The 14619-nt window shown below is 49.9% G+C and overlaps 6 protein-coding genes across 6 annotated transcripts; 2 read left to right on the forward strand and 4 right to left on the reverse strand.

Annotated features, from left to right (window-relative positions):
- Nucleotides 1-294: 294 nt before the first annotated feature.
- On the reverse strand, nt 295-1337 carry M430DRAFT_48278 (hypothetical protein; the record flags this gene model as incomplete). Its single annotated transcript, XM_024867987.1, has 3 exons — nt 295-544; nt 608-1169; nt 1256-1337. 3 exons carry the CDS (start codon nt 1335-1337, stop codon nt 295-297), a joined length of 894 nt encoding a protein of 297 aa, XP_024724467.1.
- Nucleotides 1338-1626: 289 nt separating this feature from the next.
- On the reverse strand, nt 1627-4501 carry M430DRAFT_39897 (hypothetical protein). Its single transcript, XM_024867349.1, has 3 exons — nt 4254-4501; nt 3354-3650; nt 1627-3299 (listed from the first exon to the last, which is right to left on the reverse strand). The coding sequence occupies exons 1-3, from the start codon at nt 4375-4377 to the stop codon at nt 1930-1932; spliced, it is 1791 nt and encodes a 596-aa protein (XP_024724468.1). The 5' UTR covers nt 4378-4501; the 3' UTR covers nt 1627-1929.
- Nucleotides 4502-6622: 2121 nt separating this feature from the next.
- Nucleotides 6623-8618, forward strand: M430DRAFT_134729 (hypothetical protein; the record flags this gene model as incomplete). Its single annotated transcript, XM_024862371.1, has 9 exons — nt 6623-6784; nt 6832-6909; nt 6960-7085; nt 7133-7153; nt 7208-7369; nt 7414-7473; nt 7521-7627; nt 7686-8241; nt 8320-8618. The coding sequence occupies 9 exons, from the start codon at nt 6623-6625 to the stop codon at nt 8506-8508; spliced, it is 1461 nt and encodes a 486-aa protein (XP_024724469.1). The 3' UTR covers nt 8509-8618.
- M430DRAFT_134732 (hypothetical protein) lies at nt 8580-11212 on the reverse strand. Its single transcript, XM_024862372.1, has 3 exons — nt 10773-11212; nt 9124-10717; nt 8580-9073 (listed from the first exon to the last, which is right to left on the reverse strand). Exons 1-3 carry the CDS (start codon nt 11018-11020, stop codon nt 8750-8752), a joined length of 2166 nt encoding a protein of 721 aa, XP_024724470.1. The 5' UTR covers nt 11021-11212; the 3' UTR covers nt 8580-8749.
- A 314-nt stretch (nt 11213-11526) lies between these two features.
- On the forward strand, nt 11527-13538 carry M430DRAFT_64369 (hypothetical protein). Its single transcript, XM_024869103.1, has 4 exons — nt 11527-11954; nt 12012-12089; nt 12143-12827; nt 12884-13538. Exons 1-4 carry the CDS (start codon nt 11547-11549, stop codon nt 13300-13302), a joined length of 1590 nt encoding a protein of 529 aa, XP_024724471.1. The 5' UTR covers nt 11527-11546; the 3' UTR covers nt 13303-13538.
- Nucleotides 13539-13709: 171 nt separating this feature from the next.
- On the reverse strand, nt 13710-14276 carry M430DRAFT_134735 (hypothetical protein; the record flags this gene model as incomplete). Its single annotated transcript, XM_024862373.1, has 3 exons — nt 13710-13862; nt 13972-14039; nt 14195-14276. The coding sequence occupies 3 exons, from the start codon at nt 14274-14276 to the stop codon at nt 13710-13712; spliced, it is 303 nt and encodes a 100-aa protein (XP_024724472.1).
- Between the last annotated feature and the right edge of the window lie 343 nt (nt 14277-14619).

The following is a 14619-nucleotide window of genomic DNA, read 5'->3' on the forward strand; positions in this document are numbered from 1 at the left end:
AGAGTCTCGAGCACAGAAGCGAGTTCACTATGCGACAATGCATAAGAGTTAAAACATTGGAGAACGATACTGGTTACAATTGACAGAGGTATCGGATTGATAGAAAGAAAGGATTTGGGAGAGATGCATACCTAGGTAGAATGAAACGTCTAGAGGACCAGCCTGCTCTTGTCTGAAATGGGATCTGCATTACGCCGAAAAGCAAACGTAGAGTTAATCATACAACCCGTTCCATACACCACACTGTTCCCATTCTCTATCCCCAAATCGTAAGTACCCATCCCTGTTCTTCATTCAGCTAATAAAGCACAAGCAGCCCAAAGCTAAATAGAAGACTAGAAGGGGGTAAACGGCGATGCCGAGGCGGTTTTTGACGACGCCAGATCCGCCGAGGATGCTGATTCCAGCAGCTAGCGACCAGGCAATGAGGAAAAGGTAGACAGGAATCCGAGGGATAGTTGGGATACCGAGGGCGGAGAGGAGGGCGGCGATGACGAGGGGGAAGAGTGTGTAGCCGATGATGCAAACTGACTGGGCAAAGGAACTATTTAGTCCATTAGCATTTCACTTGAAAGAGATAAAGGAGAAGAGAAAACGGGAGGCGTACATATTCCCACCCAGCAACTTAATCTGCATCGTAACAACTGCCTCACCGATCCAGACCATAGCAAACACCCCACTGAAAACGAGACTCTTCTGCTCCTCCAACGCCCGAAAGCTAAGCAGCAAGCTCAACAGCAGACAGAACACCAATGGGCCCCAAAGATCCCAATCCTTCAGCCCCTCACTCATACCACCGCCGGCAAGCAGATTATCCGCATCCATTGCTCGGCCCGCAAGACCCACCAATTCCTCTCTCGCACCCTGAAGTCCCGCTTCTCTAAGATTCGCATACGCGCCGCGGATCGACGTCGTGTTGTCCAGCATGCTCCCCCCGAAGAGATATTTCGGGTAGAGCACCTCTCGCATCTTCGACCACACGGCCAGGAGATCCCGGCGTAAGGTTTCCCATACCGATTCGTCGATGGTGTTCCCTGAGGCCCGTCGGTCTTCGCCTGGTATCCGTGATGTAAGGTAAGATTGAGAGGATGTTATGTTTCCGGTTAGAGGGGCGCGCGAGGATTGGGTGGTGGTGTGTTGGAGGGGATCGTCTAGGTCGTCGAGATTGGCTTTAGGTGAGGGTGTTAGCTTTATACTTTTCTCATTGGTCTCTATGAGACTGATAATTCGAGTAGAACAAGAGTATAATTCATACCGTCATCCGGGTCTATTAGATCACCGTCATCTTCGACATGGGGCGAATTGTAATGTTCGTAGGGGTTGGACGAGGACGCCATGGCGCTTTGGCGGGACGATTCTGTCACCGTTGAACCGTTGACTTGGGCAAGTATCTCCACCTGTGCACTCCAATTCCTCCTCCTTTGCGATCGGAAATCGAATTGATTGTCGTGTCGATACGGCTGTTGTATATGGGTACCTACTTCACTTCGGATGAAGCTATCCAGATTCCACGGTTTCCTCATGCGCGTCCTGGCCTTCCGCTAGATTGAATACGGTTAGACCTCCCGCTCTTCAAATCCCACACTCAAGGTCACGTGAACTCTCCCTCTCCTCACTTCGATCATTGCCAAAAATCATTCATTGAATCTTGATATCGTGGACATCATGAGAGCTACACCACATCATGAGAGTGATATCAATAGATTGGAGCATAAATCATAACTATCATCCATCAACATCATCATCTCAAATGTTCCATCCTGCGCCAAAGCTAAGCATCAATATCGTTTATCTTGTACATGATCCTCAGTCTCGCAGATACGCTTTTCCCTGAAGACCTTCACTTGGTCCTAATGAATAGAGTCTCCACAATTGCTCTGAACGTGGATTTATGGGTTGTGGTAACGACTGTTCCAGCAGTCCTGTATCCTAGCAGACGTAACCATCTTTATTTGCCAACGGAGCAGAAGGATATGACCCAGACTGGTCAGAACCAATTGTACCAGTGTCATGATTTACTTCCTGGTCTGAATGCTGATATGAACTTTTGTTGTCGTTAACCGGCCCGGTGGTCACCTTCTGGTCTGTTCGACCACGTCTTTGAGTGACCTGATCTTCTGGAGGAAGTGGTCTCTGCCTTGGTTGCGCATAAGGATCCCAGACTGGCAGTTTTCCAAGAGTCTGAGCTTCGCATTTAGAAATACCTCGACCATAAGATGCAGCTTTCCCGTTGATACCAGCCAATGACCAGGCAAATACAGCCACATCTTGTATCGAATCCATAAACTCGTCTAGCGGAGGTCCTTCTGCAGGGGGTTCAAGAGCCTCGAGATCGTGACTGAAAGAGAGCTGTGGGCTCGGATGATATACTTGGGATCGAATAGGATCTGCATCCCACGGGGCTGTGAATAGTCCATTGGCAAACTGTGGAACGACGGTGACGGATAGCTGAGGGGGAGGTATCATTGGCCGAGCACGGCGCAGTACAACTACTAGCCCATCGGATGTACAAGAAACAACTGCCTCGATCTCAAATGGTTCCATTTGAGATAGTCTATCTGCCATAGCGTGTTCTAGTCTTGCACGTCTGCCTTGTTCCAAGGAGGGGATGATCGACGCGATGGAAGGCCGTGAGCCTGGCGGCTGATTAAGAATCACATTAGCACGACCGTGCTCTAGGTCAGCACTCCCTCCAGGCGATGTAAAGGGATATTTCGACTGCGATGCTGACGAAGTTGCTCTTAGATGACCATCATGCTCCTCTCCAAAGGCTTCTCCATCACTCCGATTAGAAAATGCTCCTTCTTGAGTGTGGCCGGAAGAGCTGCCCACTCCGGCAGTATTGGAATCAACATCCAGTTGGTCGTGGAGTTCTATGTCCCCATCCTCAGAATCAGTGCTCTGACTTGCTTCGCACATCACTGTGTCTTCCTGCAGGTCTTCGGGACGACGAGGATCACGATACCAAAATCGAAGGTATGCAATGGAATCATTAGCCTTCGCACTTTCCAAACAGCGGATAGCATCCGATAGACAGTTCTCCTGGATACACTCATAGAAGCTCTTGTTCGTGAACTGATCTGCCGAAACTCCGAGGATGTTGGAGACGGCGTTGGTTGCGTACAAGACAGTCAAGGTTCGAGTAAATCGATTGAGTATGAGAGCCGCCCGGGGTTCGTGCAGTGATTGTTGAGGAGGAGACCTAAATCCAGCGGACAGATGTTCCAGCATGTGATATCGAGGGTCCTGGGGAGAGCATACAAAAAGACGGCGGACAGCTGGTGCTTCAGCGGCTCGACCTGGTATAAGTTCAGCATCGGCTAGGTACCAATATCATGATCAAAGGCACGTACGCTCATTCTTAACATCTCCTCTATAGATGCTGGTACACGCCACCAAGACATCATAAACAATGGTGAAGACACATTCGCAAGCAACCCACTGTCCATCTCGGTTTTTAATTCTGAGATAGTGAAGGACAGCAGCTTTGTCCAGCTGTACGCTGCGGTCATGAACCTCGTGAGCAAAGGGTACCTCCTCAGGATGGAAGTAATCGAAGCATGATTTGCCCGTAACCTCTTCCGGACGATAGCCCAGTATGTCGACGATAGACTCGGAAGCAAACAGGATGTTGGCCTCCGGGGTTACATCTGATGAACCATTAACCACTGCAGCCCAAAGACTTTAATTTGTCGCAGAATCCATGGTGGGTAACTTGCTGTGAATGGTTATAAAGGTAGTCTCCATTTGCAGAGAACCTGGCTTTGTGTCTCTAATAAGATGCGCAGTTCCTCTGATTGGCGAAGGGCCCTTGAAATGGACCTGTGGCACGCGGCTATTGTAGTGCTCGGTGAAGCTACGGGTAGAATAATTGACGGCGGGCTAGAGAAAAGGTATATAGGCGCACCAACACAGAAATGGTGTGGGATGACCGTATGACAGCGGGGTGTCTTCAATACCAAGGCAGCAGAATAGCTAGTGAGGGATAAATAGTGGTCTGGTAGGACGAGCCAGTTCTCTCGTGGAACGGATCGCCCATGTCAAGGTAGTCCGCAGGGAAGATGCTGGCGAGAGTTGCATGCTTGACGATTCTGGAGTCTGGACACACACTCGAGTGGAATGCGGCCGTTTTGTACGGGCCCGTATCCTGAATTTGGAAGAGCGTCCGTCAACGCAAACTTCCTCTTGCTCTATCTTTTGTTCAAACATCAAACATTGATTGAACCTCCCACGAAATCTCTATCACTACTCACGAGCGAACCATGGATCCGGTAGAAACGAGGCGAGTCTTACTGGAATCGGATTTGTCGACGGGCAGAAGAGCCACAGGGCCGTATTGCAATAGTGGTGACTTGGCCAGGAATGACAAATCTTCATGGAGGTGTGCTGAAGCGGATAATATTTTGGATGCGTGACTTGAGGCGATCGCGGCGCCAACCTAGCAAGCTTTGGTGGGATTGGGTGCTGGCGCCGCGACAGAAAGGTCTCATATCATTGACGGTGTTGAAGTTGTTTGTCCTGATTATACAGTATATGGTAAGGTATACATAGCGCTTCACAACCTCGACATGGAGATAGCGCTGGAGGTACAGTGCCTTTTTATTTTAAAATATACCTTTGAAGAAATACCTAGCAGAAGAAGTAAGTAAATGTGAATATCGTTTTGTTCTAAGAACTCCGCATCTTACTTCCTTTCTTTTTCCGGGCCCCCACCAAGCTGCCTCACCGGAAGAAGATAGCGATGACATGCTTGCTTCTTCTTAACCTTAAGTGACATCTAGATTCCCTAGCATGCTGATGCATATATATCACATCACGAACCGTATTGTACATGTGTATACATAAATGCAAAATGACAACAGATCCCCAAGGTAGGTAGGGTTCCGTGCTCGAATTTGGTCCCCTCGCCGCGTTTCTTGCCATAGCCGCGGGGGATGGACCCGTTGGTTCCAAGCAAGGTGCTGTTCGTGGAAAACGTTTCTACCCGTGAAGGCCCTGTATGGCCAGCATTGTTGGGACTGAACCCGGTTCTCGGGATTTTCTGGGCTTATTCAGACAACTCAGCAGCGGTAACAGTTGGTGAGGAGTCAACTCCGTGGAGGTCAGCCCGTCAGGGATCGCGACCCTGGTCTATACTGTATGTACTATGTACGGACCTCTCCTGGGAATCGGAGCAACGAGCCTAGGCGACGAGCATCTGTGGTCTCTACCGCGCAATCACTGCTTTTCATGCCGTGCAACCGTGTAACGCTCCTTGCGCAGATCCAAGATCCTCTCGCATCTTGAGCCCCTGTGTGCCTTGTCCCTTGTGCTGCTGCAATGCCGTCCAGAGGCTATTGCGTTCAGTTCGTATCGTTGGGCCTCGCTGCTCCAGATCTTAGGTATATTTCGACGTGGTACCGTCCGATATAAGAGACCTGATACCCTCAACTGAGAACAGAAGCAATCATCGTGCTCTTATCAGGTATCGAGGCATTTGGTTATCTATCGTCTTGCAGTGTGGAGTTGGTGCGATCTTCGAAGCCAAAACCAGCCGAGGTCCGCCTCCCTTAGCATTCCATTGGCGGGGGATTTACGGTATACATAAATTCCCCGGTATATATTATTTAATACCTTAAAAACCTCATGTAAACCTCCACCAACTACAACTGCGCCTTTGACTGGTGATTGGCGACCCACGCCAGTAGCAAGTAAATCTGCGCCTCGACGGCAAGTAGCTTTCCCTCTTGAATAGACCAAGTCAATCGTGAAAGCCCATTTGTGCGGGCGGTCTGTCAAGCCTGCTGAATGTTGCTAATACGTGTCACAGAACGCGTCAAAAGATAGCCCATCTCCAAACCCCTTCAGCTAAGCCAACAACAAGGCTTCAAAGTTGCCCATCCGTGCACTACTGGTCGTCTCCTGTGGGCGTGAAATCGTTTGCCCTTGAATCCCAAGTCTCTCATCTCAGACAAGGATCCGACACGCTTTATAACAGCGTTGAGGTGCAGTGCAATGCCCGCCTAAAGTGTTCGAGTCCAATCTTGCAGTACGTTACCCGGAACGCCGCATGTTTGCTTTGCAGATTTTGTGCTCTCTTTCTCACATCCTGCATTGCTTTGCGGGGCAGGGCCTACTATTCGGCCTCTAACTCCGTAGTCGAGAGTTGGTCCATTGGCCGCAACGTGATGTCCCGCAGGCCTTGGTATCTTCCCGTTCAAAGTCAGGTAGGATTTTAAGCCAAGCTACCAACTGATATTTTTATGTCTGAAATTCAGGATACTTGCTTCTGAGCATAGCTGGGGATATCCTCTTCCTTCTATGGTTTGCAATACAACCCGTAGCATCCCTCATGCGGCACAGTGTAGAAGGACAAGACCTTCCACTACACTTCACGCCCAAGAACGTACGGTGGGAGATATCTAGCTCACCCTACCTTGAGCTGCATAGTATCACATTCCTACCAATCACTCATTCGTCCTTAATCAACCGAGTAAGATAGCCATGGCTTTGAAACAAGAGAAACACGAATGGGAGCTTCCCCATTTGAGAGAATCCCATCAGGTGCCAGTAAGTTACTGCCGACGACCATATTGAGGGGAAACCCCATACACTCCCACGGTTCCGGGACTGTTCCTAATGGATGATTTCTTCCGTAGGCCGTCTCCAGCGGTATGTACTTAGTCCACGGCGAACACCATCTTCGAACCAACTAACCCGCTCTACGGATTTCTGGTCGGTCAAATTCTACCCATACACCGAACCAGGTGTGGATCCCGTCTTTGCAGCTGTTGGTGGGAAGCATGTATGTACTCCTTACCCAATCACTATGGCTTCGCTCACATCAGGTAGATTCTGGTTTGCAGGCTTCCTTCAACAGCAAAAGAAGGCACATCGATCGAGGTTATACAAAGTGTCCTAGATGAAGAAGTGAGTCAATATCTCTAATCTATCACAAACTTTTGTTCACGTACGCTCAGCCAGACTCGGACCATTTTGCTTGCGTATGGACCAAGGATTTATCGACCGGCACACCCCTTCTGTGTGTGGCAGGCGACAATGCCAAAATCCTCATTATAAATGCTCTGACAGGGCAATTGCACAGGGTAACGTATTTCGTTTGATCTTGTCAAATTGTGGCTGATTTCAATAGACACTTGCGGGTCATGGAGGGGTACGCTGACCTCGCTGGCTTCTCCCAAACCCTTCTCTTAGCTAAGATGAGCAGGCTATCAATGATTTGGCGATTTCACCCATTAATCCTCAGATCCTGGCTTCTGCTTCAGATGACTTGACAGTGAGAATATGGAGTCTCGACCCAGCTCATGAGAAGGAGCCATGTGCGGCGATTCTGGCTGGCGACGGCCACCGAGAAAAGGTTTTGACTATTGTACGTTGGCCTTCTCCGACTATGAACTTTGCTGATTTGACAAGTCTTTCCACGTCTCTGGCAGATATCTACTGTCTGGGGGTGTGGATCACATCATAAACCTCGTGAGTACGTCTATCAGCATAGAGTTCACATCACTGATGCAGGATAGTGGGTACTGCCAGAGTTTCCTGACAGTAACACTGGTACGAACAAAGCGACTCGAATCCATTATCCTCACTTCTCGACCTCTGAAGTACATTCCGGAATCGTAGACTGGTAATGTCCCTCCTCTCTCCCCTTTCCCTCCACCAAACACCCCCCTAACGCTATCCAGCGTCGCATTCCACAACGATCTAATCCTCTCCAAATGCCACGACGAGGAATGTATAGTACTATGGGCGATATCAGGATTCTCCTCCGCAAACCCACCGCCCAGCCCCCTATCCGCGCCCACAACACACGACTCGGCGCGCGACACCCGCTCCGCCTTCACCTCCCCGACCTCGAACCCCAACACTCTCCAATATACGCGGCTTCTGCAGTTCGCCGTACCCGACAGCAACATCATGTTCATGCGCTTCGGTTTGTACCCCGGGTCAGCCACGTCCAACCCCGTCCTCGCCATGTGCAATACCGCCTCCAAGGTCTTCTTCTGGGACCTGGCCCGCCTAGAAGAATACCATGATTTCCTGACCAACCTGACCGCCGCCGGCACCAATCCCACAGATGCGAACACTCCCCCGCGGCCATCCTTCCTCGTCCCCTTCCGCCACCGAAACCGCGGCCCATCGGCACTGTCCCGCGTCCGGGACACTTCACCTACAGACTCGACATCCACCGATTCCCACTCCCACTCTCACACCAACACGGACACTAACAATCCTCCCCACGTCATCTCCCAATCTCTCTCGCAGGCGCAAGAGGCCCTGAGCCATGTCACAGGCCTCAGCCGCTCCGACGCCGCCAAGAGCCTCGAGACGTGGGCGAAGCGCTACGCGATCGGTGACCCGTTCGAGGATCTCGCGGCGCATAAGGAGGAGGTGGTCAAGGGGCTGGGGTTTGTGGGGCGGCAGATCGCGTGGAGTCGGGGCGGGGAGTGGTGTGTGGTTGTGGGGAGCGCGGGAGTGATTGGGGTCTTTGAGCGGTGGCGGAAATAATAATAGTTGAACTAATGGAAAAAGGGAGATAGATGGGTGTTGAGTAAGTTGCTGTTGTTGAATAAAAGGCTGGCATACAAAATAAAAGCGTCATGGTATAGATTCCCGAAGCAGAATATATAGCATATCATTCAACCAACCCAGAAACCCAAAAAGACACGCTATTGGACGCATGTACTATGATACATAGGTAAACAAGGAAAACCCCATCCTCTACACCACCCCCATCTTATATCACAAATTAATCGACCTTTCCATTCCCAGTCCCACCAAGTAACCCATCCTTTTCATCTAACCTCAAGAAGCCACCTCGACTCTTCCTCATCCTGCGCCTCAAAGCAATCAATACACTCAACACGGATACCGTAAATATCGCAATGCTCAGTAGCTTGTGACCTCCAATAGCACGTCTGATATCGAAGATGATTTTCTCTAGACGGCCGGTTGTGGATTTGGGCTTGATTTTCGGGGGCGAGCAGACGACTTTCGGGAGGGTTTCGAGGATTGAGGTACGGGATGCCATAATGCTGTTTCCGTTGATTGTTTGGTCCCAGTAGCGGCGTGACTTTTTCAATGTGTTAGCAAGAAGAATGGATAGGAAACGAGAGGACCTACATCTTCGTCGTTGATAATGACTTTCTCGCCATCTTTTGCAACCTCAATACCGTATGTTTGTCTAATCCATCTCTCCCAGAACACACCATCCACCCACGCAAAGCCAACCTCTTTGTGGTCACTCTTATCCATGCTAATGCGGATACTCTTCGCCGCACGTAGAGCTCGCTGATCATTCCGGTCTTCTGCTTCTTCGATCCGCAATTGCTTTGCGTCCCGTAGTTCTTGTCGTTCGCGTTGGAAATTGATCGTTTCCTTATCCATCCATTCTATAGCCGCATTCTTAAGCTCCTTTTTGGCAATCTCAAATTCATCTGGTCGCTCGCGGCTGAGGATACCGAGGACTACCAATTTCCCGTCCATGATCTCGCGGGCATTGGAGGCAGTAAGCTCGGGTACTATTGGTAACCAGACGGATTGCATCCAGTGTAGAACCTTGCGGAAATCGCGCATGTCTTGTGGAGCAAGAGCGGTGTAATACGTTGGACGGCCATCCCGAGAGACCAAAAGTCGAGGCCATGTGGTGATCTTGAAGCGTTCAGCAAGAACAGCACTGTTGGTCTTAACCAATTTTGCGTGTCCAATCAAGCTCAACCTCAACCTGTCCAGAGCCTGGAAGTCCTCGCTCGTCGTAGCATGGTCATAGAAATAGACGAAGATAACCTCCTCTTTCTCTTCCAGCTCCTTGAACTCGGCAGCATCCACATCCTTGATACCTTCACCAACATCAATGGCCTTGTTGGCATAAGTCACGAAGTCACCCAATCCTCTCAATCCGTCGTATTCGACACGTTCGCCTCCACGGAAGAACAGGATCGTAGGGAAGCCTCGGAGTTGAACATCCTTGCACAACCTTGCCTCAACATCGCAGTTGACCTCTCCAATATTAAGTCTGCCTTTCATTTCCTTTCCAAGTTGAACCCAGTTTGGAGCCATAGCTTGACAGTGTCCACACCACGGCGCGTAGAACTTAATAAACCAAGGCTCTTGTGTCATGGTGACTAGGTTTTGGAATGTTTCTGCGGTCAAAGAAATCGAAGTACCAATCGGGTTTGGCGTTGATGTTGGTTTCGATACTTTCTTGCTGGGTGTAGCCTGCAGAACGCCGCTCGATGACAAGGTCTTTCCCTCCTTGGCATCCTTGACAGCTGGTGTCTTCAAGGGCGCATCCTCCACCTTTTTCGGAGATGTGGCTTCCTTGGGAGCTGCAAAATCGGGAGAAGACTTATCTCCTGCTTTTGGCAAAGCTGGACCACCAATCGGTCTAGAGCCTGGCTTGATCGTTTCAAGCGCTTCCTCAATGAATTCGCTCAAGCCTTTCATGTCTTTGGTCCCTTCAAATCTCTTTTGTTCTACGCCATCATGATACAATATGAAGGTTGGCCACGAAGACACACCATGCGCTGTGCAAGCAGAGCCGAAAGCGACGCAGTCTAGGGAGCCGAAATGGAAATTATAGTAAGCGGTAAATGTATTCATCGACGTCAATGCAGTATCTGGAGTGTGGCCTGCAGGGACAGGTTTCGATGTGTAGTAGAATTCGTAGAGGGTCTGCCATATCGGTAGGATGTGAAGACAGTGTGGACAGTATGGGCTAGAATATAATCAACATGACAGCCCACAGATCGCGCAGAATGCAGGTAGCTTACGAGTGGTGCTTCACAAACCACCAGCCCTCTTTGAGTGTGGTATCAATCTTCTCGCCGTCCAAATCCGGCAGAGGAGGCACTTCGACTCCATTGAATATTGTTGGTTGCGGCGTCTCAGAAGAACTCTCCTCCTGAGGATGCGCTATCTCTCCTGGAACCCCTGGCGCTTCTACTTTTTGGCCAGAAGGGCCTTCTGCTACAACAGAGGCAAGCAGAGCGCAGAGAAAAGAGACCGGAAGAAGACGCATGATGGCGATGGTCTATTGCTCGACTGAGATTGGGGGCGTGGAGGATTGGCGCGCCGAGCGGCGGGGACCGCCGTCTGGGGGTAGATGGCGGCCGGGAGACGTGAAGGATTGATTTCTGGTCCTTCTTCAAAAATTGAAAGACCTAGGCGTCAGTTGCCTCGAATGTTGAGGTTATAACGCGTGGATGAAGACATGATCCTTTATCTGGTCTCATGTCCCAGGAGACACTTGGCCAGCCCTCGCTTAAGGGGCGCGGATACTAGTACCTTATATTCAAGGCCGTAGCTTACCGTATATTCTAGGCCTTGACTAAGGTATTCTCGCTATACCTTAATTGGACAGCAGGCACGTGATGGGATATATGCTAAGGTACAGCAGTTGAGCCTCCTCCCTATCTGTGTTATTCATGATCACAACAGGACAGAAACGGATACCCAAACAAGTTACGGATACTGTCCGGTATAGATGGCCCCGGGGCTTCACGACGATTTTTCTTTCCCATTACCATCTAAAGCCACAGAAAACGATGGAGGGCGACCTAGATGGACGTTCTCGAAAGAGACGGCGGTTGAGCAACGAAGATGATAGCGCTTCCAAGACTGACAACCATAAAAGGCTAACACACAGCTCTCTGATGAGATCTATATCTCCTCCTCCTCTTCGTCGGTCTAAACAGAGCGAATCTTCCCAAGTTGCGCAGTCACCTTTCCAACTTACCCGGATCCGTGACCTTCCACCGTCCTCGAACGTTGATGCCGTATCGCTGAAGGATATTTTAGAAGACCCGCTGATTGCAGAATGCTGGGAGTTTAACTATCTGCATGATCTGGATTTCCTCATGGACGCCTTTGACCCGGATGTTCGCGATATAGTAAAGGTTCACGTGATTCATGGGTTCTGGAAGAATGAGGATCAGACACGTCTAGCTTTGAAGGTATGTCCCAATCTCTGGACGAATCATACAGAAATAATGCACTGACATGTATAATAGGAAAAAGCCTCAAAGTACCCGAATATCACTCTTCATACTGCTTACATGCCGGAAATGTTTGGCACTCATCATTCCAAGGTATGCGTCGTATTACATGCGATAGAGTGATATCAGCTGATCGGGGATCACAGATGCTTATTCTCATACGACATGATGCTACTGCCCAGGTCATCATTCACACCGCTAATATGATTCCATTTGACTGGGCAAATATGGCACAAGGACTATGGAAATCACCTCTGCTGCCCCTGCTTCCCAGCGACACCACGCCTCCTCAAAATGCCAAGATTGGCAGTGGAGCAAGATTCAAGATGGATCTGATCAATTATCTCAAAGCGTATGATACGAGACGCACGATATGCAAACCTCTGATAGAGCAGCTCTTGAAGTATGATTTCTCTGAAATTCGCGCTGCTCTCGTTGCCAGCGTGCCTGGAAAGCAAGGAATTAATGATGATTTGGAGACTGCATGGGGCTGGCCAGGGCTGAAGAGTGTTTTGAATTCAGTGCCAGTACAAGATACTGAACCGGAGATCGTTGTGCAGATTTCCTCGATTGCAACACTGGGACAGAATGACAAGTGGCTTGATAAAACTTTCTTCAAAACACTGAGCACCTCGAAGAATGCGGCTCCATCCAAACCCACATTTCGCATTATGTTTCCGACAGCGGATGAGGTCCGGAGAAGTCTGAATGGATATCAGTCCGGCAGTGCAATTCACACCAAAATACAAAGCGCTGCGCAGGTTAAACAACTTCAATATCTAAAGCCCATATTGTGTCACTGGGCAGGGGATGGCCCTCAACATTCCTCGAGTATTTTCCTCACCACCATCCATCCCAGTGAATAGTACAAGCTGACAATGTGGAAGGTACTTCAGTTCCAGTATCTGACGCGGGGAGGAAGAGGGCTGCTCCACACATCAAAACCTATATCAGATTCGCCGACCGCGAGAAATCCCGCATCGACTGGATGCTCGTAACGTCGGCCAATCTCTCGAAGCAAGCATGGGGAGAGGCACCCAATGCCGCGGGCGAGGTGCGAATCTGCAGCTACGAGATCGGCGTCATGGTATGGCCAGAATTATTCGGGGACAATGCTACCATGGTTCCGACTTTCAAGACTGATACTCCCCCGCCCGGTGCGAGGAAGGATGGGGAGTTGGTCATCGGAGCGAGAATGCCTTATGATCTTCCTTTGGTCCCGTACGCCAAGGATGATGTGCCGTGGTGTGCGACGTCCTCTTACAATGAGCCGGATTGGATGGGAGAGACGTGGAACGTGGGATAAACCGTCTCTCGAGGATGAATGAATACCACAGCTAACATAGGCAAACCGGAAGGATTTTGACAGGCTAGCCGAACCCCGTCTGTGCAGCGGCTGGGGGGGTCTGGGTGCGAGACGGGCGTTTCTGGCAACAAAAGCATCATATCAAACAAGCTTGGCGCTTATAGCATTGACCTGTCTCCTGAAGGAATTCAAGATAGCGTCACCTAGCAGCCATATTTATAGCATAGCAAAATCCCATAGCCTTAGCAGAGTAAGAAACCACTAAATTCTATAGCAAGCGCCAAGGCGTGCGTATCTTGCAGGAGCCAAGCAATTCATCATGCACTCATCCATATCAGCCAGATATCCTCCTCCCTTCCCCAATATCAATATCCGCACTGCCTGCCTCACATCCGCGCACAAAAAATCTACGAACTCCCAACGGCCTCGGGCACCTTATCCGCATCATACCCATACTTGGTCTTCATCTCCTCGACCAGCTTGACGTATCGCTCCTGCGCCTGCTCCTGCGAGATGCCCTCATCCACGATCTTCTGCCACGCGCGCTTCTTCGCTTTGCCCTATCGACGCATCGGAATCAGATCAGTCGTCTGTGCGATTTATTCATTCCCCAGAGAGAGAGAGAAGGAAGGAAGATAAGGAAGGGTCCAGGATCCACACAACACACACCTTCAGATCAAACGTGCCTGGGTTCTCGGCCTTGCTGATATCCTCACCGGTAGCGACTTTGTACAGTCCTATACGACACACGAACACGGTGAAAAATCAGCCGCCAGTTCACTCACGTAAACTCCTAAACTTGTCCTGCATCCGGAGCAAGGGAAGAAAAGGAAAGAAAAACATAAAAAGAAAAATAAAATATAAAAAAAATGAGAAAATGGGGGGGACAGACCATAAAGCTCCAACAAATCATCATTACTCGGCTTCGAAGTCAACTTCTTCGAGTCCTTAACCGCGTCTTCGAAAGCCGTCATTGTGGTGATTCGATTTTTTGCGATCTTTCCTGTTTCTCACTCTGCAAATCAGCCTCCTAGCTATCCCCCCACATCATACATCACCATCATCACCATCATCTTTATCTGGGAGATCGCGAGAAGGGGGAACGTACGATTGTAGTTCTTTTTCGAGTTTGGGGGAGTTTGCGAAAGGGGATGTCTTCGAGATGTTTGTTGGTGGTGAAGAAGGTGGTGTTTGTTGAGGGAAGGGAGGAGTGGGGACTTGGACCGAGGCTGCGGGGTATCGAAATCGGGATTAGTGGCGGACGGGACGGCACTTGAAGAGATATCGCAGATGCCTTACCTAAGGTACAACTTACCT

This window comes from Amorphotheca resinae, assembly GCF_003019875.1.
Source record: "Amorphotheca resinae ATCC 22711 unplaced genomic scaffold M430scaffold_2, whole genome shotgun sequence".
Lineage (NCBI taxonomy): Eukaryota > Fungi > Ascomycota > Leotiomycetes > Helotiales > Amorphothecaceae > Amorphotheca > Amorphotheca resinae.